At 43.4% G+C, this 21,969-nt stretch overlaps 1 protein-coding gene and 1 pseudogene across 2 annotated transcripts; one reads left to right on the forward strand and one right to left on the reverse strand.

Annotated features, from left to right (window-relative positions):
* Positions 1-1,713: 1,713 nt before the first annotated feature.
* Positions 1,714-7,682, reverse strand: LOC310802985 (phosphatidylinositol 3-kinase regulatory subunit gamma-like). The gene is made up of 10 exons (XM_083667621.1): positions 7,361-7,682; positions 5,584-5,695; positions 5,328-5,426; positions 4,960-5,140; positions 4,678-4,803; positions 4,401-4,543; positions 3,998-4,174; positions 3,730-3,804; positions 3,440-3,610; positions 1,714-3,248 (listed from the first exon to the last, which is right to left on the reverse strand). Exons 1-10 carry the CDS (start codon positions 7,413-7,415, stop codon positions 2,963-2,965), a joined length of 1,425 nt encoding a protein of 474 aa, XP_083523747.1. The 5' UTR covers positions 7,416-7,682; the 3' UTR covers positions 1,714-2,962.
* A 10,842-nt stretch (positions 7,683-18,524) lies between these two features.
* Positions 18,525-21,169, forward strand: LOC310814190 (cytochrome P450 2J6-like; annotated as a pseudogene). The gene is made up of 6 exons: positions 18,525-18,612; positions 19,136-19,296; positions 19,801-19,942; positions 20,111-20,292; positions 20,432-20,573; positions 20,991-21,169. The product of its transcript is annotated as a cytochrome P450 2J6-like (transcript).
* The last annotated feature ends 800 nt before the right edge of the window (positions 21,170-21,969 follow it).

Genomic DNA, 21,969 nt, shown 5'->3' on the forward strand with positions numbered 1-21,969 from the left:
AACAAGCATGATGAAAATGTCAGTAATAAATAATCATTTATTGGTATGAAAAGAGCAATTCTGAGATATATTTTTTCTTAGTTAATAAATACATTCACTTTCTTTGAGTATGGCATCTGAGGGTGAGCGTTTTGTCAGTACGAAAATGGTTGGGAATAATGATATATTTTCTTGAGTATTACAATATCATATCATTCACTCATTTCTTTCATGCCTTTCTTCTCTAACATATGTGCTAGTGAAAGGAGAGAAACTAGTGACACTACGTCAGTGTCACTGGGATGCGAGTCTGCCTTCAACATAGCAACTGGGTGCTGATTGGCTGCCAGTCAGGGAGCTCCTGTTCTTCCATTGGTGGGCAGGCTGGTGTGAAATTGGAGAGGCAGACGGAGACAGAGGGAAAAGGGAGCTGATTGGTTCAGGAAACCCGAATGAGAAAATCTCAATTGCCAATGCCTGTGAGAAGGTTGATGGAGTATTTTAGGTGTGACTATAAAGGTAATTCATTCTTCGGTTGTTGCCCAGGGGTGATTTCAAGGCGGGAATGTGAGTAGCCTACAAGAGTGAGGAATGGTGAAGAAATATGTGTACATCTTTATGAGAGACTGCAAATGTGCAAATATTACCATGAGAGAGGGGGATATATGATGAGAGGATATGTGCAGGCACAGGTCCACAGAGGGGGGTTCAGGTGGGCTCAAACTAAACAAGTGAGAATGAGCCAAGTGTTATGGTTAAGTAAGTAAGAGAAATGTATATACATGGTTAGTGCTAGATCATGTAAGGTATGTACTACTAACTAACATTGAGACCCATTCTGTTCTCGGCTATCTGACTTAAATTCATGCATTCTCACTGATATCTTATTTATACATGCTTATCAGGCATGTACAAAGACAAGCACACATATACACACACCCTCTTAGTGTGTGACTCAGCGGTCCATGGTGGTGTGATGGTACAAGCTGTCCTGACTCCACTGCATCTGGCCTACCCAGGCAAGCTGTCGACAGACACTCTGCTCTGATACAATTAAAGGGAACTAATGCTGCATTCAGTGTGCTCGTAATTAGGAAACTCTGACATTACCAACTTGGAAAACTTGTTGTTCGAAGATGATTCCTGAATTTCCCACTCAGTAAGAAGTTCTATGCAAATAGAGGTCTGAGTTTCTGAGATGGCATGAACGCCGCATAATCCCCGGCCTGAATCTGACGGTGGGGGGGGTGGGGGTAGTCTCCCCCAGAACATCCCCATCCTTACACTACTAATCCTCTACCAACACAGACTTGCTGGGGTCGGATAGGCCACCTGTTGATCATGGCCTGACTGACCAATGGGATTGGCCCTGATGGGTCTGTGCAGGGTTTATCTTATCCTCACTTCCCCTTTGTTCCTCCTATCCAGTATGTCCTCATCTCCCTACTCTCTCGTGGACACACCAGGATTCTTCCTGTGAGGTGAAAGGCTGTTCTAGGAGATGATCTCCATATAAGCATTGCTATTGGTAATTATTGAATGTGGAACATCATGTTTGAATTTGCCAACTCCCCTTAAGTCCACCAACACTCCCATTTACTGCCCTGCTTCGTTTGTATTGGTCGGGGCAGATACACTTTGCGGTTACACCGAATTACCAAAACGGTCTTTGCACATGGTTTTAGTGTTGCGCAGCACTTTTTAGTGGAAGCAAATTGGAGCTCAACGACTTCATAAGTCAACAAAACTCTTATCAGTTTATTGTCTTTCAGCAAGAAAAGGTCAGAATCTCACATTGCTTAGCATTAGGCTAAATTACCCTCCATCCACATAAACAAGTTTTACTGTATCTTAACACAAAGTGTCTATTGTCCTCAAACTTGAACAATGTGCCAAGAACAACATGAATTCCTTTCCTCTTAAGCTATGTAGGCTACATGTCATGAAGAAACATTCATCGCTTGAGCAATGCCACAGTTCAAGTAAGAGACAGGATATTTCCGGACCTCTGGCAGTTCACACAAACTCTCAGGTCACATCACATTAATGCCACCAAAGAGAGTGCATTTGTGTGGCAAATATCTACCCCCTATAATAGCATCATCTGTAACAATATCAATACTGTTGAATTGCACTTTCATCTTCCGTGGCATGTATCAGAAAAAAATATATCTAGAATATAAAAAAGCTTATACTTCTTTGAGTAACAGAATATAACATACAGTACTTCAGTTTATGTTTTGATCAGCACATTAGCAGGTTTTTCCTGCTCACAATGTAATCAACTGTCTAAATGGGGTTGTATCTTTGCTCACTGATAAGTGCTTTGGTTAATGGGCACAATATGGAAAATGTCATTCCAAGAGTAATCTAGACAATTGTTAATGCTACATACTTATCCATCGGTTACTGGGTATGATATTTCAACAGGAGCATTCTCTAGTCTCAAGATTAACCACATCACAAAATACTTCTGCAGCATTGGTCAGAAAATGTTTGGTCTACCACAGCGTCATCAGCCTTATTTCTGCACCATTGTATGTTCTGAACCCACAAATCATCCAACCTACATGGGCATCACAGGATTAAATGTTTTAAAATTCACTTGTATTGTGTGGTCTCATTTGACATTAGTGGCACGTTTGAGTTGTCAAAATGGGGCCCTGGGAAGTCCAAATAAAGAACAGAACCTGATAAATGACATACAGTACACATATACTGTACAAAACCTTTTGATCCCCCATGAAGAGGTCCATTGATATAAAAACAAACAAAAGTTGAAAATAGGCATAAAATAACAAAACAAAATCTTATAAAAAAAATAAAATAAAGAAAAGTCCAAGCTGACATTCAAGTTCCGGTCACGCTCCGATCAGTGAAATCACATTCACAAAATCCGTTGGAATCATCCTAGTGCAAATTTCACAAACCCCTCTAGTTGTCCGCAATAGGATACAGTACACAAACATGTCTGTCAGTCAGTCTACATCTCTGGGGCGGCTGGCGCCAGTCCAGCAGCAGAGAGTTTAGGAGTGTGTAGGAGAAGGCGATCCTCTGTGCTGGGGCAGGGGGCAGGGGCAGGGACAGGGACAGTCATGTGGACTGGGTGGGCCAGCCGTATGTCCAGAGCGTCATTGTGCTGTGCTAGGGAGTTCAGACGGTAGTGCAGAACCAGGTCTTTGAGAGAGGAGTGGAGGTCGTAGGGTTCAGCGAAGCCGTAGCCACGTGGTGTGCTGTAGATCATACAATGCTTCACTTCTTCATTAACACTAGAAACAGAAAGAAAGACCCAAGTTAATACCAGTGTAGCGGACCTAAGCCTTGGGAGAAACACAAAAGCGTAAAAATATAGTTTACAGCCTTAAAACCCTGCTGGAACTTAGCCTCTAACCTCATAAACACAAAGCATGCACCACATCACAGGCATACAGTAGTAGCCTTGGGAGTACAGGATACTCACACTACTGAGCAGGCATAGCAGCCCTGCTTGCTGCTCTCTCGGACCAGGAAGGTTCCGGAAGGTTTGCCCTGAAGCATCTCCTCAGCCTGCATGCGGCTTAGCTCGCCCACAAACCAGCTCATCTCGTCATGGTGTGCCAGCTTCGCTTCATCTCCCTTTAACACGTAGGTGCTGCACACAGAAAAAGGACATTTTTAAAATCAAAGCAGCTTTGAAAAGGTTTGTGGTTTAACTGACATTTAGAGAGAATGCTCTGGTTGTGTATTTTGGAAGGACAATGGTGGACTTACTCATCACTGCTGTCATTTTGAATCCCCAGCCAGTCGTTGATGCGTTTCTGTCGTACGCCTTTGTGAATCAGCCAACTGGATTATGGAAGAAGGAGAAAAAGAGGATGTTAAAAAGAGCAAATATTACAAACACTAAAAGCAATCATGAACAATAATTTCAATACAAAATAGCCTAAAAAAATAACCTACTACCTGAATTAAGAGTTTGTCTGAAATACATATTTACACGACTATCAAAGTATCCAATGAGAGTTAGTCAGGTACTCACTTGAGGTACTGGTCCCTGGCGTTGCGTAGCTGGAAGAGGTCAGGCCTCAGGTTGTTCATTCTCAGGTCGGTCTCCCTGTAGTCCTGCACCTGGGTCCTCAGGTCCTGCTCCAGATGGACCTTACTGTCGTAGATCTCTCCAAGACGAGACTTCAGCTTCTCATAGTTCATCAGGAAACTGGGGGGTCACAAGTCATAAGGATCAGGGGTCAAAGGAGGAAGGGGGGGGGTGGGGCGGGGCGGGGTCAGGCCAACTAATGCCATCAGTCTGAGTAGAACCACAGCTGCCTGAGTGTCAAGAACCCCCCCCCCCCCCGCAACATGTATTCACACTATGAAAAGCATACAAGAAGATTCCAGAAGACTGAAATAGAGTCATGTTGTTGTGCTGGAGCCAGACTCACCTCTCCAGGTCCCTCTCAGTTCCTTCAGACTGATTGCCCCTCTCACACTCCTCTCCATAGCGCTCCTGCTCACGGCATTGCTCCTCGAAGATCATCATGGTCTCGTTGAAGGCCTCAATTGCCGTCCTTTTCATCTGGATCTCCTGGGTCACAATAACAGACAGGAGATACATATTAACACTTGCCTCTTTTGAACAGAGTCAAATCACATGATTTGTCTATTCATGTACTACCACTGCACATGGTACACTGAAATACACAAGATGCATGTTCTTACCTGTGAGGTTTTAGTGTAGGCCTCATACAGACAGTCAAACTCCTTTGACTTTTCTTGATACTGATTGTGGTACTCTTGGAGTTTCCTCCCAGCGACATCAACACTGTCTTCCTTCACCAGTTGATCCTGGGCACAGATATATTTTCATCAACTCAAGTCTGGTTTGCAGACAGTCACATTTCCATCTCAAGAAAAGTAGCATTCTATTGTATTTCACTCTATTCTATGAAGTCTCTGAACGTCTTTTGAGTAGAGCAGGGGTGGGCGGTGCCTGATGCCTACCTGTTGGAAGCGGGACACAGGGTGTGTGAGGATCACATCCAGCATGGTGTTGTACTCCACCAGAGGATGGTGCTGGTAGTGCCAGATCAGCTCCACCACAGAGCCAAAGGTCAGGGGGTCAGAGAAGCCATACTTCCCCTCCCGGTGGTAGATCTTTATCAGCTTGTTGTGGCCATCTTTCCTGAGGACCAATGAAGAGAGGTTTTGATGCCATGGAATGAAAGGGAAGGCACAGTAGCCCTACTTCTCTGCTCAGACTACATCAAACACTGAGATGTGCGAATACATTTATGAAAATGGACAATAATCTAGTAGTATACTAGTGACATGAGACTAGTCATTCTAAGCTCTAGCCCTGTTCAACTTACCTTAGTGTTAGTGTGAAGTCTCCCTGTGTCTTTGTGGTTGCATCACGAACCAGGAAGGAACCATCAGGTGTGTCACAGAGCTTCTCATTGACTTCCTCCCTGGGGTGGAGTGACAAAGGCACATTTATGAATAAAAAAAACATTACCCACCACCAGAAAAATTATGTAAAAAAAAGAAAAGAAAAACTATTGGTAGACATTACCATTAAAGGAGTCTTAACTATGAGAAAGGGAACAGGGTGGTTCAGTTTTTTACCTGGTGATGTCTCCCCAGTACCATTCAGCGTCCTGCAGTAGATAGACTGGTGCCTCCCTGAAGCAGTTGTTAAGGGTGGAAGTCGTGGGCTTTGTTGACCTAGGAGGGAGAGCTGAAGGAAAGAGAAATGAGAATGACAGTTTCTAAGAAAGGCCGCCAATACATGAGACATACAGTATTGATCTGTTTAAGACTGAGTGACTGATCTGTAAACATGACCCCCCCCTCTCTACCATGACCCATGCAGACCCCACAGCTGTTGGATGAATGAATTAGGACACAAGACCTACAACAAAGCAGGAGAGATTTGATTGGGCCTACTGTCTACTTAACCATCAGCCTTCAGAGAACACACATCCACACAGAAGCAGCCTTGACAACACTTGTCAAACTCTCCTGACAAGCCCAGACATGTTCTCAGCTGATAGCCTTCTGATATCAGATCTATGCATCAGGAAAGTCAACAATTGCCCACAGTTCTGTCCCTGGAAGATTGTAAGGCTTTCTCTACAGGGCAGGACAACAAAGTAGCCAGTATTTACATTATGCATATTCAGCCCATTTTTACCTCAGTGAAGTACGAATCCAATGTTTGAAAGAGTTACATTTTACATCCTCTGCCCAAACTGCCCCAAAGCCAAATCTTCTGAACGACCTCAAAAAGCAGCTCTGATCCTTTCAAAAACGCTTTTATTTTTCTTAAACCCCAGACCTTTCAAAATCCTCCCATAAAGCTTTAAAGCTAACACAAAATTCTGGACCTTCCAAAGCTGAACGTTTACCAAAAATGAAAAGAGGAGGGAGCAAACCGCATCAAGAAGAGCAGGGCGATATATTTCACTGAAGGACAAAAGTGCCTTTCAGTAACCTGTTACCAGAACAGAACAGAAGCCTCAGTGAGGAGAAAATGTGAGTTTCTACCTCCTTCCGCTCTCCCTTTTTCTTATTCCAAAATAAGCAAAAGGCAGGTGCAACGGCACAGTGGCAGCAAAATGTTAAACCTTGGAGACTCAGCAAATTTTCTTCAGCACACAGCCCTCCCTCACTTTTGACTGCTGCCCAAACCTTGACATTCTGGAAGTGTTGTCAGCTACAATATGACACAACTGTACAGGGCTACTAAGATAATAATAATAATAATAATAACAACCAACTCAAGAAACAGGTGCATGCATCGCAGCTCTTTGACACTATCCAAATTGTCAAATGTAATTCACTGTAGGGCTAATGCCATAAGGACTACTGAAATGCATGTGTAACTAGATGTATTTGATGTAGCCTTGTTGTCGAAATGTAGCAAGAAGTCAATTGTCATGCAACTGTGTAGCCTGCCTATTAGCGCACAAATTAACCATAGTCGGCCAATAGACTAGTGGGGAAAAGGGAACAAAGCAATCGTTTCATGCGGCATTTCTTGAGCACTAAACACCCGTTATTCACTTACAGAATACTTCAAAACCAACAACACAAATGTGCTATTTTATATGGAGTTGTATAAACTTGGTCAGACATGTTGAGAGACAAAGCAACCCAAACCATCTGATCCGCGATAGGGCATTACGTAATTGACAAGCGAATTGCGGTATGCATGCCTGGGCAAAGCCATCGGGGGACGCGAGAGATAGCCTGTGCCAGGCTGAACACGGACACCTGTGCACCACTGGCCAGATGGCAACTTTCTATCTGCGATGATATGATTACAAAGGTGACAATGTCCAAAAAACGTAACCAGAATTAACATGTACAAGCATAGATTGCAGACCCGACCATAGCCTACCTGGAGGTGCCTGATCCATTTCGATGTAAAATAGGACTTCAGCAGGACAAAACATCACGTTCCAAACGGTTAATGTTCCAAATCGTATGCCCTTTCTCGACGCCAAAAGAACAGAACTTTTTCATGCACCAAAGTGAAATTAGGCCACTATTCGCGAGCAATCTTAGAAGCGTCACGTCTGATTAGGTAGAATTGTAATGATCCCTTATTCCAACTTCCTAGAACATTATTGGCTCCAAACCTGTATTTGAATCTTAATTGAGAAATTCGCAGCCTGACATTGCAGAAAGATTGTCATTCCGCGCCACGTCCCATTGCACAGTCGTGCGCGCAGCTCTAAACTTCTCTTCGGAAGTCAACGGATTTTAAAGGGATCTGTAACATCATCCTGGGAGGAACCAAAACCTGCTGTACTTAGAGGGGATGTTATCCACCGATGCATTATTGTTCAATGCAGACATTACGGAAATAAATTCCTGATGCAAGTTTTTGTATACTTGTTTGATGTTTTCATCCTTATATCAGTTCTATATGATTTCATATGGCCAAATGTCTTTAAGTTTTGGTTTTGTGATATCCGTAAACCCCTAAGGTGAAAGTGGTATATTCCTTGCCAGATCATTTCATTCAACGTCTTTGCAAAGTAACTGTAACTGCTGATTAATTCGATACATTTTAATATGAATGGCACTAGTCAAGGCACACACGATACATAATAGATGCATTATATCTTCCCTCAATAATCACTGGTTGCCTTTTGCAAAGACATAGGCCTATTTATAATCATCATAAATCAGTGCTATTAATGAACAACTATGAATGGTCTTCTTATTAGGACCTACGTAGTTCTCAATACATAATGTTAAGAAACATTATTATGACATTAATTTATTAGTGTTGTTGAGAATCTATGATACTCAAAAGTACCATAGATTTCGCTGTGTTGCCTCAGCCCCATTCTCCCATGGTCAAAATATGGTTGCCTTGTTGGGGGTGTGAATAGATTTAATCTTCACATGGCTTTCATCCCTTCTTCACTGTCCTTGACTGTCTGGCCTGTCTAAAAGGACTACTGTAGATATTCATATGAATGTCTCCTCCCTAGCCTGACCCATCACACAGTACTCCTACCTGGTGAGCGTACTTACATAGGCGCAGTCCTGTTTAGCCTGTAAGACATGCTCAACAGCAAGAATAGCTTGAATGTCACCTGATGGATTATTACAGTAATGTGATCATCCTCTAGAGGTTACCATGGGTAAAACAGGCTGTACAGTGAGCAGTAAGGAAAATGTGACACAGAACACCTGAATATGATTATCGGCATGCTACCATTTAGAACCGTAATGATGAATACATACCAATATGTGTATTTGTGTCCAATCAAAACACAAAACAGTTTTGTAAGGCATCCTGTCCCACAATCAAAAGAGGTAATCCATCTAGCATTGGACTGTTGTAGCTTGCAATGACAGTGAAACAAGGCCTGTCTTGGTGAGAGGCCTTTCTCTGTTGGTGTCCAGTCGTTTATGGCAGGTCCCCTTTTGACCTCTAACAGCTCGTTGAGGAGGTAATTGCCCTCATCACCCCGTTTTCCCATCAGTAAGAAGAGCCTTTCCTCTGTCCAGAACCTCTGAGACTGCCTATACAGCCTGACAGAGAACTACATACATTAAAAACCTGAGTACACCAACACACACACACACACACACACACACACACACACACACACACACACACACACACACACACACGCAGAAACAGTCAGTAGAACTACTATATTTGAATTATTTGTTTTCTGACATTTGCATATACAATATGCAAATTATTTCTGCCTAGAACAACTACCTGAGGGGTGTGTGTGTGGATGACTTGGAAAGTTGATGGAAAGAAGGAGCTTTGTAAGCAATAAACAAGTCTACTGTAAACATGTTGTCCCCAAACAAAGTTAGAGTTTTAGTTGTTACTACAGTATAGCATCCCCCTTGGGCTAATCAGTGTATGTGTGTGTGTGTGTGTGGGGGGGGGGGGGGTGTGAGCGAGAGAGAGAGAGTGAATGTGGGTGCCCTTTGTGGGTTTTTTGGTGGTCTGTCAGGGCATGTCTGTGGGTGCCCATCCCCCGCCCTCTATCCCCTTATGTCATCCCCCATCAGTTAGTACTCAGAATGTGTCCTCTTGTCCACTGGGTCTGACCCATGTGACCTGTTTCACTCCTAGCACCCTAACGCAGTAACACACACTCAGTATCAGCACTAGATCTTGGGAGAGCTAGCCATGATGAGCAGTGTGTATGTGTGTGTGCGTGTGTGTGTGTGTGTGTGTGTGTGTGTGTGTGTGTGTGTGTGTGTGTGTGTGTGTGTGTGTGTATATATATTTCACTATCAAATAAATATGATGAGATGCTGAATTCCACCCTGGGTAAATCTGAAGGGATGTCAGCAAAAGGAGGTGAATTGCTTGCTCACCTTATTCTACAGCAGTGTTAATGGGATAGAGGCTGGATGTCGATTTGGAATTTTCCGAAGTAGTGAGTGTACTGTACAGTTTGTGTGTGTGTGTGTGTGCGTGTGCGTGTGCGTGTGTGTGTGTGTGTGTGTGTTTGTGTGCGTGTGCGTGTGCGTGTGCGTGTGTAAGGGTGACCGGCAGGATAAACATTTGGGCTCTGTCTTGAGATTTAGGCAGCCCTGATGGGATCAGTGGGGGCTAATCGTAGGCTTAACAGGATAGTGCAGGCTCACACGGCAAGCCTGTCCAGCTGCCCTTTAGCTGACATGGCTCATCTTTATCCCAATCCTCTTCTCTATCTTTCAATGTGTGGTGAGAAACAGGTGCAAGGAAAGGTGTCTTTCATTTTATTGTGTGTTTATTTTCACCAGTGTTTTATTCCATTTATCTTATTTCGATTCAAATAAAAACCTCTCATGGAACTAATGGTTCTTCACTCATTGGTGCTGAAGAACAGCAGTTGCTATCAACTGTGTTGATGTTACTGAAGTTTGATTGGCTATATAATCCATATTTATATATTTGACATTTCTTTCTTAGATATATATATATAATCTATGCCATTTAGCAGATACTTTTATCCAAAGAGACTTACAGTACAGGGAGTGCATACATTTTTTGTATATATGGTCCCAGCAGGAATCACGCCCCCAACTTAAGTGTTATTAGTGCCATGCTCTGTCAACTGAGCTACACAGGAACCGCAAGATCCATCTGTGTTCTGTCTGTCATGTTATCTTTAGCACAAAATGCATGTTCCAAGGTGGCTGTGCGCATCTTCACCAGCATTGAAACGATGCATAACGGTAAAGTCTTGAGAGGGTGTTCTGCATCTCTCTATGGAGAGAATGTGGGGTTTCCCTGATCCACTGCCAGACCAGCACACAAAGCATGCAGTAATGGTGCCAGAGGCAACTCGACTGCGGGCAGAGTGTAGGACGGCTATGGTCTGGCCCCAAGGACCCTGCCATTGTGGAAATGTAAGTGGGGACAGTGTCTGAGCTGCTTGAATTGGAACAGAAATGTTGGATGACCAAAACTATGAGCTTCAAATAGCTGGGCCTGGGAAACATAGCTTGTTCTTAAGAAGGTCAGAAGAGAACCAAAACAAGCAACCACCTAAAGGCCGATGTAGAGAGGAAAATGACCAACCGTATGGTGATGATGGTCACTTTGTATACAATATCAGCAAAGTGACAAACAATATTGAATGTTCCCTCTTCACTTGATGACCTCTTCTGTCTTGCCTCCTGCCTATCTGTCTGTCTGCCTGCGTATTTGTCTGTCTGTCCACTTGCTTGCTTATCTATCTGTCTGTCTGTCCACTTGCCTGCTTATCTGCCTGTCTGTCCATCTGTCTGTCTGTCTGTCTGTCTGTCTGTCTGTCTGTCTGTCTGTCTGTCTGTCTGTCTGTCTGTATGTCTGTCTGTCTGCCTGCCTATCTGTCTGTCAGCCCATTTGTCTGTCTGTCTGTCTGTCTGTCTGTCTGTCTGCCTGTCTGCCTATCTGTCTGTCAGCCTATCTGTCTGTCTGTCTGCCAGCCTATCTGTCTGTCTGTCTGCCTATCTGTCTGTCTGTCTGTCTGTCTGTCTGTCTGTCTGTCTGTCTATCTGTGTGTCATCTTATCTGTCTACCCATCTGTCTGTCTGTCTGTCTGTCTGTCTGTCTGCCTGTCTGCCTATCTGTCTGTCTGTCTGTCTGTCTGTCTGCCTATATGCCTGTCTGTCTGTCTGTCTGTCTGTCACACCTCCCCTTCCACTCCTCATGTGTCCCTCCACTCCAGTGGAGCTAATCTAACTAACAGAAGTGACACTGAAGCACTTGTGGCATTCTGCACCTTAACATTTACCAGCTGAGAGCGTGTGTCCCCCCATCCCCACACACACACATACACACACGCATTACAGGATTACAGGGACGGTGAAAAATGTCTCTGGGGTTTCTCTTATCTTATCGAGTGGGAGAATATCCCTAGATAAAAGATGCAACACAGCCATCAAACCACCACTATAACTCTATTAGGCTTAGCTAGCAAGACACACTGCAATTCCCCCCCCAACAATGGCACCATTGTCAGAGGAGAGCGGCCATTGTCACCACAGCTACAGGATTTATTCCCTCCCCTCCCCGTGTTGTGACCTTCACCTCTGACCCTCCTGGCCATCTCACACACTCTAGAACTGGGGGCCCGTGAAGCTTTAATGCCTTCCCCTCAGGTCTAAACCCTCCATTACAAAGACCCATGGCTGCTAAGTGGCTTCTCCCCCCCTGCCCTGGTGGTGGAGATGATACAGGTTGGGGTCGAGGGGGAGGAGGGGGAGAGGGGGAGAGGGGGAAGAGGGGGAAGGACTGACCCATTGAAAAGGTCAGTTGGAAGGCATGAGAGGGAGGTCTAAATGGCTCTTTTCTCTCTATTTCTCTCCCCCTGGCCTAGCTTGCAACTCTGTGGGGTTATTTATGAGTGTGTGGGAGTGAGAGGGGCTGCAGAGAGACCCACAGGTCTTTGTTAGGAGGGCTGTGCTGAGGTGCTTGCCATTGGTTCTGTCTGTCTGTCACACACACACACACACACACACACACACACACACACACACACACACACACACACACACACACACACACACACACACACACACACGCACGAGCATGCACGCACGCACCACTCCCAGAGCTGGAAGAAGGGAGAGGGAGATACTGTTGCGAGGCAAATTTTGAAAATGAGGTGTGTAAGACACAATAGCTGCCTGCTGTGAGATAAATGCTGCCCAGCCCCAAAACCCCATCAGCACTGCACACACACCCACACACACACACACCCACACATCCACACATCCACACACATACACACACACACACACACACACACACACACACACACACACACACACACACACACACACACACACACACACACACACACAATTTTAACACATTTTAATTAGTAATGGGCCTTCCAGGCTGAAAATGATAAATTAGTATGCAACCAAATTATATAAAACAGTCATGTACTTTGTATTACAGTAACATAAAGTTGACTGTTTTGGGTAAAGCTTGATAGACCCTCTGACTTGTAGAATATAATGCTTCACCCTGTCAGATTGCTGTGTGACACACTAGCCTGCCTGACAAAGTTAAATTAAGCCTGAATCTTAGACTCAGCCAAATGGTCATGATGTCATGGTTTAAGGACAGAATGAGTTGGTTTGTCTGTTGACTGAGGAGACCTATTCTTGCAAGTTTGGGTGGGAGCACAGCGTATAATTGCAGAGCGGGATAGCGTGAGAGGATGGGGGAGGGAGAGAGTTAGCACGCAACATGAGCTTTGGCCCACAGTCACAGGCATGTGTGCCAAACTTGTCCAGAGTGCTGCTGTGTCTGCAGACTTCCACAGTTCCAAGGGACATCCATCTCTCTCTCTTGGAAACACTCAACTCAAAGCAGTTTGGATCAGGGCTGTTCGGTCTGAAGCTATTGAGGGGATGTTGGCTAGGTGTGTGTGTGTGTGTGTGTGTGTGTGGGGGGGGGGTGGGGGGGGGTGTGCGCGTGTGTGTGCGTGTGTGTGTGTGTGTGTGTGTGTGTTTGTGTTTGTGTGAGTGTGAGTGTGAGTGTGAGTGTGAGTATGGGTGTGAGTGTGAGTGTGAGTGTGAGTGTGAGTGTGTGTGTTAGAATTCATTACATTTAGTCTTGCATTTAATACATTCTCAACAATACCTGGCTTCGAATAAAAATGTTTCCTTAGAAACTTCTGTTGAACTTTTTCTGATCTTTTTTTTTTCTTTTTTTTTCTGAAGACTCTAGACCTCCATTGTGTTGATAGTGGAATGCTTGGTCACAGCCAGCCAGATGGACAACAAAGCCCTGTGTATTAAGGAGGTAATTATGGGGATAACCGGCAAAGACAGACTGACGTTTTGCTGACAGAATAAACACACACACACACACACACACACACACACACACACACACACACACACACACACATACATACATACATACATACATACATACATAAATAAACAAATACTTTTAAGCGGCATATGCTTATATGTGTCTCAGGAAGTTATTCAAACATGCCAAGGGAGTTAGCGTTAGCCTAAACAATAAGAGGATAGCAAAGATCTGGGATTACACAGCTCCCCAGAACGAACAATAGAGGCATGATGCTGCTAATAATGACTAAGTATGGCACCCCTGCGCCATAGGACTAATGAGGTAACTGATTTTCTGCATCATGTGCTACAGTAGGATTGACTCAGGTATAGCAAGGCCGTTGTTCCGTTAATGCATCATGGAAGTTCAATAATGTCTTTAGCTATCAGTTGATATTGACCCTATTGACGAATGAGGTCATAGATAATACAATCAGAATACCTCAAAGAGGTTCCGTTACATAATGATCATGTGAATGCATCATTTAAACTAAAGAACTGCAGTACCATTCACTTTCATTTGAATTGGTCCAAATACAAGTCAAGCCTCAGTCAAGTTGGACCCTATACGATATGACTGTATTGAGAAGTGTAATCTGATTTTGCCCCCTCCCTCTAGACTAAATAGTTTTACCCATTTGGAAAAATTGGATGAGAACAAAGCGTTCCTGGACTATATTATGTTGATGGAACAGACTAAAATCAACTCAACTAACCATGAGTCTGCTCACGACATCCAATGGTATGACCGTGAGTGATTTGAAATGATGTAGACTACTTAACAGACTATTATGTACACTATTATGTGCCCGTTGATTTATGGAACATAAAGATCCCTAGACAGGTCTAAATGACATGCTCGTACCAACACAACGTGTTCCAAAATAGTGATTACATTTGTTTTAATATCCACAGGAAACAGAGTCTGATTCACACCTGCATAGTGTTCACCTCTTCACCAGAAACTAGAACTCTAGTTTAGGTTGCGGTGACCTTAGCCAGAATAGGCATACCCTGTAGAGCCCATACCATGGAACTGTCCTGTACCTTTCTGCCCATGCCATCACATCTCTGATGGGTTAACCTGGTTGGATCATACACTAGACATCCAGCTCAGGTGCAGAGGATTGGGATGTTCTACCAAAGAAAGAGGGAGGGGGGGGGGATTGAAAGAAAGATGGAGGGAGGACAATACAGCTTGTCAGAGTCAGACAGACAGACAGACAGACAGACAGACAGACAGACAGACAGACAGAGATAGACATAGCGACACAGAGAAAGACAGATTTCAACAAGTAATCCTTACCATCCTTGGGGATAGTTTATGTTGCATGCCTAATCCCTTCAGTGTCATTACACCCATCATACTCAAATTCATGTTACCCACAAGGATTATGCCTGACTGTACTATTTTGGTCAAGTCTGTTGCTTGGGCTTGTCTCTGCCGGTTAGGGACTTGATCCAGCTCTCCTGCAGCCTTCTCTCCCTCTCTCTCTCTCTCTCTCTCTCTCTCTCTCTCTCTCTCTCTCTCTCTCTCCTCTCTCTCTCTCTCTCTCTCTCTCTCTCTTTCTCTCTCTCTCTCTCTCTCTCTCTCTTTCTCTATCTCTCTCTTCCACTGCAGCCACATGGCCACACTCCCTTTTCCATGGCCTCTCATTCCCGGCCGCTTTGGGAAACCAAGTAAATGAACGAAGGAGAACGACACAATCCGGAAATAGGATTCCAGCGGGAGACGGTGGGAAGGAAAATCCCTCCATTAATGTTCACAGGAGGGTGGGAACGAGTGTCGCAACCGACTGCTCTCGTCCCGTGTCTGGTCCAAGACCAGGCTATATGAGCTAGAAGCTAGTCTTATCCCCTCAACGAAGCAATATAACCTCCTTGACCCCTAAACCTTGTTATGGATGAAATTACACATTACCTCGTAAATCAAAGTAATTATTTGGCTAGTGTATATCCATGTTCATACTGCAACAGTGCACTGACAAAGCTTTGACAAGGAACATACGGAGCAAGTGAGGCAGTTTAATGACAGTCAGTGCACTGGGGTTATCTTTAGCCTCTGGGGTCAAGGGTTAACTCTGGAGGGAGGCAAATGTCTCATAAGAGGTCGGGTAGAAATGTGAAGCACGGAGTGCTGAGTAAATGTTTTTGGTTTGGGTACTGGGTTTGATGGGGAACGGGGGTTGGGTGATGACAGGAGATCGTGCTATCGGGTTAAAACCAGGGTCAACTCTATAAGCAGGGTGTTATCTGGCCACCTCAACGGCTGCCAATCAAGACTAGCATTGACCCAGCCATATATATATAGGGAGCTGCGGAGAGGAGGTGAGTGCAGAGAGGAAGGAGATAGATAGGCTCCAATTCAATCAATTGCAGATAACAAGTTTCCATGATAATGCAAAGGCATCATTCTTATTGAGCAGCAGAGCATGCATCTCTGTATATATGTAATATTATAATTGTACTAAAACAAGAATTTGTATGCTTACAGTCTGAACTGGATTAGTTCATCTTTCTCTGGTCTCGACCAGTTTTGTTATTGTTGTTGTTGTTGTTGCTGTGAATGATCTGCTCGCCACATTATTCATTTTTGAACACACATATTATACCCAAACCCTCAAGTCGTGACAGGCTTTGAACAGCCTTAGCAACAGTCGAATTTCAGCGGATGCTGATTAAATTGGCAACAAGAACCATGTTCAGTTTTTACGAGGGTTGCAAAAGCTGCGTGAGTACATCTGACATATACAAGTAACATAAGAGGGGGAACTACATAACCACTAAATCAGGAGAGAGGGAATCCATAGTCATGTAATTTGGGAGCGTGTTGGTTAACCGCTTTTCATAATGGATGGTGTTTCTGTTTAGCCTAAGGCGTTGGAACTGAGGTCATATGCAAACAAGGCACAGCCTAGGCCACCTTTTTATGGTGGAGGATGAGGGAGAGATTAGTTTGCTCTCTCTTTCTTTCTTTCTCTTACTCTTCCAAACACACATGGTCTCTCACACACACACACACACACACACACACACACACACACACACACACACACACACACACACACACACACACACACACACACACACACACACAATTTAAAGCCTTTTAATTTATTGATAATACTATAGTTAGTAGTACTAACACATATTCAGAGGAGGTGCACACTTGTCACCTCCTCTGTAGTCTGATTGTATCTGGGACTGTGGTTTTAAATGATTACCTCATTTTCGCCTTCCTTTTTTTTTGTCAACATTTCTCTGCATGTGAGCTCAGTAAAGGACAATTTTTTCTCTTCTGAGACAATTGGATAATTCAATATTTTCTGATACTGCCATCTCCTGGTTAAGAATACTACCTGCAAGTCCTCTCTACCTCATAATCTGATCCAGAGAGAGATCTTTGTCTGATATACTAGTCACCACTTTTGAGAGACATGGTTTTACATGTGATTTTTCTGAGTAGGCCTAATATAATTTTCTCCAAGGTGTAATGCACCCACACACTCAAGCTTGACAAGAGTAATAGTCACACATGATCATGCAGTATGAGATGGAGTCTTGTGAATTTCTTTCTGACATTTAGATTTTTGGTTTTTATAAAGTTTAAAGAGTAAAGAGTATTTGCCAGGCTAATTATTGATTAATGAGGATGCTGGTAATGAGAAGAAATAGATAGATTCAATCTGCCCTCTAGTGTTAGGATTTGAGTATCACAGCATTGTCTGCACCCTAATGTTATCTACCATCTAACCATTTATTTTCTGCGCCATCTGTCCTCTTAGACCAAATCAAATGCTTGCTTGTGAACTGGCAAATAACATCCAACTGGGAAACAGAATATTTCATGTCACTTTGATTACAATAAAGGGCAAATTGAAACAAAAATCAAAGTTGAGCTTATCTAACTGTGTTGCTGAGAATTTGTTTGCAGTGCTTACATAATAGATGGAACTCCATTCTTGTATGGCTGGAAGCCAACCTAGTTTGTGGCCAGTTTCCTCTGACTCAGTTTGGGAATGTTGAAACTAATGAGGGAAAAGAAGAAGAAGAAAAGAAGAAAGAGAAAGGAAGAAATTGTGAAGAGAGAGAGAGAGAGAGAGAGAGAGAGAGAGAGAGGGAGAGAGAGAGAGAGAGAGAGAGAGAGGGAGAGAGAGAGAGATAGTGATATGAATAGCTAGATGAACTTTATGACAGTGATATGAAACAGATGAACTTTGGAATACTCCCCACCTCAAACAACCTCCCACTGTCTTTCTCTCAGACCCGCTTCAGTGGACTTCCACCATGGTGCTGTGCTCAGTTCTGGACTGTCTGGACCTAAAGATCTCTCCTTTTCCTGGGGAATGTCTTCACTGGTTTTGACCATCATGCCTTGGACAAGGTAACACACTGACCTACTGCTGCACCAGTGACTTGTTTACTTCCTGTATCCCAAGATATTGACTTTGACATTCTGCTTTCTATTGTTTAGTCATACCACTAAGATATTATCTGCAATGGCAATTCATTGGTTGATAAAACAACATGTAAATTTTTTTTGAACACCTGACACTCTACCATGTTGTTTCTATTCTTACAAAGTTGTTTGAATTAGATGTGTGTTCTGTTTGATAAGAAATAGAAACAGAACAAGTCTTTTGTAATATCTTTAGGTTGCTAAGCGGTTTGGCCCTGTTTGCGGCCTGCAATGGGGTGGAAACAAAGTCGTGTTTATGTCAGGGTACAAGATGGTAAAGGAGGTTTTGGTGACGCAGGGAGACAACTTTTTAGACCGGTCAGTATCCCCTCTCTTTGATATGCTTTTCAAAGGCAATGGTAAGATGTGCTCTTTCTCTCATACAGTATTATGTTTTGCAAAAACAGTCCCTTGTTATATTTTGAAATGCTCAAGGCATTTCAACGAGCAATGGATACAAATGGAGGAGGCAGAGGCATTTTTCGGTTGCCCATCTGAAACATCTTGCTGAGGGGATGAGCACCCTTGAGCTTCACATCCAGCTAGAGTGTAGCTTCCTGTGTGAGGCATTCTAACAGGAAATGGGTGAGCAAATGACAAATGTACACATTTCACAGGAGAAAACATCTTTAGTTGTGCCTCTCCCTTATAATTTGTATCACTTAATATTGATATAGACTGATCAAGTGCTGGGATAATAACGTTTAATTGTCTAATCTTCCTGACACAGTAGGATGAATTTGTCTTTACATTTCACCATATTCTTCATTTCTAAGTGTGCATGAGTTTTATGCAAATACTGTATGTATTTAACCCATGTGTTAATGTAGGTATTTCCACTGTGAGAATACAGTGTAATATATGGACAATGTAACTCAACAGGAGAGCCCTTTAACCCCCACGTCATAATAAACAATGCTGCAGCCAATGTCATCGGATCCTTGGTGTTTGGGAAACGTTTTGACTATGATGCCACAGATTTCCAGAACCTTCTGCGTCTGAGCCAGGAGTCCAACTTACTGACTGGCTCTCCTCTTGTTCAGGTGGGTTTCCCCATGCTTGTGTAGCAGGGATGGAGCACAGCTTCAGGTAGCCCCTCTGAAACATTTGGACGTTAACACAGGTGAAAAGGTCTTACTGTATGCAGCGTTGCGAATTTACATATTTGGCTTTGTCCACCAACCTCTATAACGTATCTTCCCTATCAGCCATTGGAAATCTGTATCAAATGATTTATATATATATTTATTTTTTCTGGATGAAATCTTAATTGGAGTTCTACTACATTCTACTGTATATTCCTGTGGGTGTGTAGCAGATTGATAGCTCATTGTGACTGTTGATTATCTATCAGGGTTGCTTGTATAATGTATATAGTCACTTTGATGGCATGTGCAGCAGTGGAATGCAGTCAAGAAACATATTGAACTTTTAACCCTAACTTACTGTAACTTGTATGGCAGCTGTCATGGGTTTTAGAGATAGCAATATTTAAAAGTTAATGTTAATGTTTCAGCCGCTGTCTTTTTATTGGGTTATACCTTCAGAAAAAGGAGGACACTGAAGCTGGTTTCAACTTCGACAACTTGGCAATATGCACACTGGGCTTGTTTGAGGCTGGAACAGAAACCCTGACCAACACCTTGCAGTGGGCTCTCATCTTTGTGATGAAGTACTCTGAAATACAGGGTAGGTAAACATGTTCACCAACCAACCAACCAAACACCCTCTGAAAAACCAATAAGCTAGACCTCCCCATCCATCCATCCATCCGTCCGTCCGTCCGTCCATCCATCCATTCATCTACCCATCCACCCATCAGCTCTGTGTGTGAAATCTAATCTAAGTTGGTGGTAGACCGTGTGGAGGTAGACCGTGTGATTGGCCAGTATTGACAGCCCTGCCTGGCTGATAGAGTCAACATGCCTTACACTGAGGCTGTAATCCACGAGACTCAGAGGATAGCTAGCATATTACCTATACATTTACCCAGGATGTCCAGCAAAGATACCCATGTGGGAGGATATTTCATACCCAAGGTACCAGATACTGTGTTATTCACTACTCTGTAGAGAAATTATACAATATTATACTCAGACTTAGTTCATCCTCTAATCTGGAAGTGATGATAAGGTTTGAGAATAAAGGGTCTTCCTCTGCTCTCCTGTGACCACACAGGGAACTATGGTGATCACCAACCTCTCCTCAGTGCTACATGACCCGAAGGAATGGGAGAGTGCAGACTGGTTTAACCCTCAACACTTCCTGGATGAGCAAGGTCACTTCCGGAAAAGGGAGGCCTTTTTCCCATTTTCTGCATGTGGGTGACTCTCTCTCTAACCCAGATCCGTTTATCGACTCCTATTGTCCTGGCGAAAAAGACAATGAAAAGAAGTCATTTAATAAGAGGACAGTGAATCTTAATCCCCAATGCCGATACATTGTGACATTGTCACTAGATCAATCAACAGAATTTAGCCTAACTTTTCACAAACCAGACAAAACAGCAGGATTATAAAGCCTATACATAACATGCAGGGGAGGCTGGTGGAAGTAGAAATTGGAGGACGGGCTCATTGTAATGCATGGAATGAGGAATAGATGTTTGATACCATTCCTCATTCTCTTCCATGCATTACAATGAGCACGCCCCTACGATTTCTACCTCCACCAGCCTCTCCTGGTAACATGATAGAGTTGATAATGATCTGTCCCCTTATCCTTCCCTCCCTCCAAGGTAAGAGGGTGTGTCTGGGGGAGCAGTTGGCCCACATGGAGCTCTTACTTTTCTTCACCTCCCTTCTCCAGAAGTTCACCCTCTCTCCATCCCCAGGAGCAGAGATCAGCCTAGAGGCCCAGGGATCTCTTGTCCTTTCCCCGAAACCCTTCCACATCTGTGTCTCTCCTCGGGGATGACGACTGACGATAGTTTACATAGTGAGATAATCTTTTGATGTTGGTAAATATTGTGGATGTCAAACTTTACATCATACGGTCTGACTGAGCACTTCATGGAATGCAACATTTTCGCTTAACACACCAATACACCGTTACGTACGCAGTTGCTTAACAACATGCACTCACAGTTTATGTACTTTGTAGCCTACTTTGATGCGAACCTGCTAGTGGCTATTTGAAAATCAGGTCAAAATCTCTGGTGACATTGTTTGATTGAAGTCATACCAACAAATTGTGAATGATTTTCCTGTAGAGGGCTAGGTCATTTAGCATAGTACATATATGATTGATTCTAAATATATGTTTGTTTGTGTGTATACAATATGTACTAATTGTAATGTATGTGTGTCTGTAATATGTGTCTATTTGTAATTTGTTTGCATTGTCGTCGTCGTCGTCCCCCTCGATGAGACCAATCTGGATAAATAATAATTTACTATAAGCATCAGTTACACAGTAGAGCTAGGACGTACGACTCTTTGACTCTCACTGCAGATCCCATTTCAATTTGATTCTCTTTTTTCAGTAATCAGAGAGGGAGAGAGTTTTTGAAGCCCACTCCGTCCACCTTTCTGCACAATCAGTCATTAAGGAATGTGTGGCAGTGAGAGAACGCCTACATGCACATCCATCATCAGAGTCAATAGCTATGGATGCATGTGTTTTTACTGCTTGTCATGAAACTTTAGTCAGATACAATTCACCCCCCCAAAAACAATTTCGCATAAAATACACGAGTCGGCGCTGCTGCGCTTTTT

This window comes from Argentina silus, assembly GCF_951799395.1.
Source record: "Argentina silus genome assembly, chromosome: 1".
NCBI classification, from domain to species: Eukaryota; Metazoa; Chordata; class Actinopteri; order Argentiniformes; family Argentinidae; genus Argentina; species Argentina silus.

Bases quoted from the DNA above. Each gene is read 5' to 3' on its own strand.
- LOC310802985 (XM_083667621.1), bottom strand. From the start codon at position 7,415: ATGTTTTGTCCTGCTGAAGTCCTATTTTACATCGAAATGGATCAGGCA. The intron at 4,804-4,959 runs GTAGGCATCAGG...ATCTGTGCCCAG, and splicing joins CTGTGTCCCGCTTCCAACAG to GATCAACTGGTGAAGGAAGA. The intron at 3,611-3,729 runs GTAAGTCCACCA...TTCTGTGTGCAG, and splicing joins CAAAATGACAGCAGTGATGA to CACCTACGTGTTAAAGGGAG.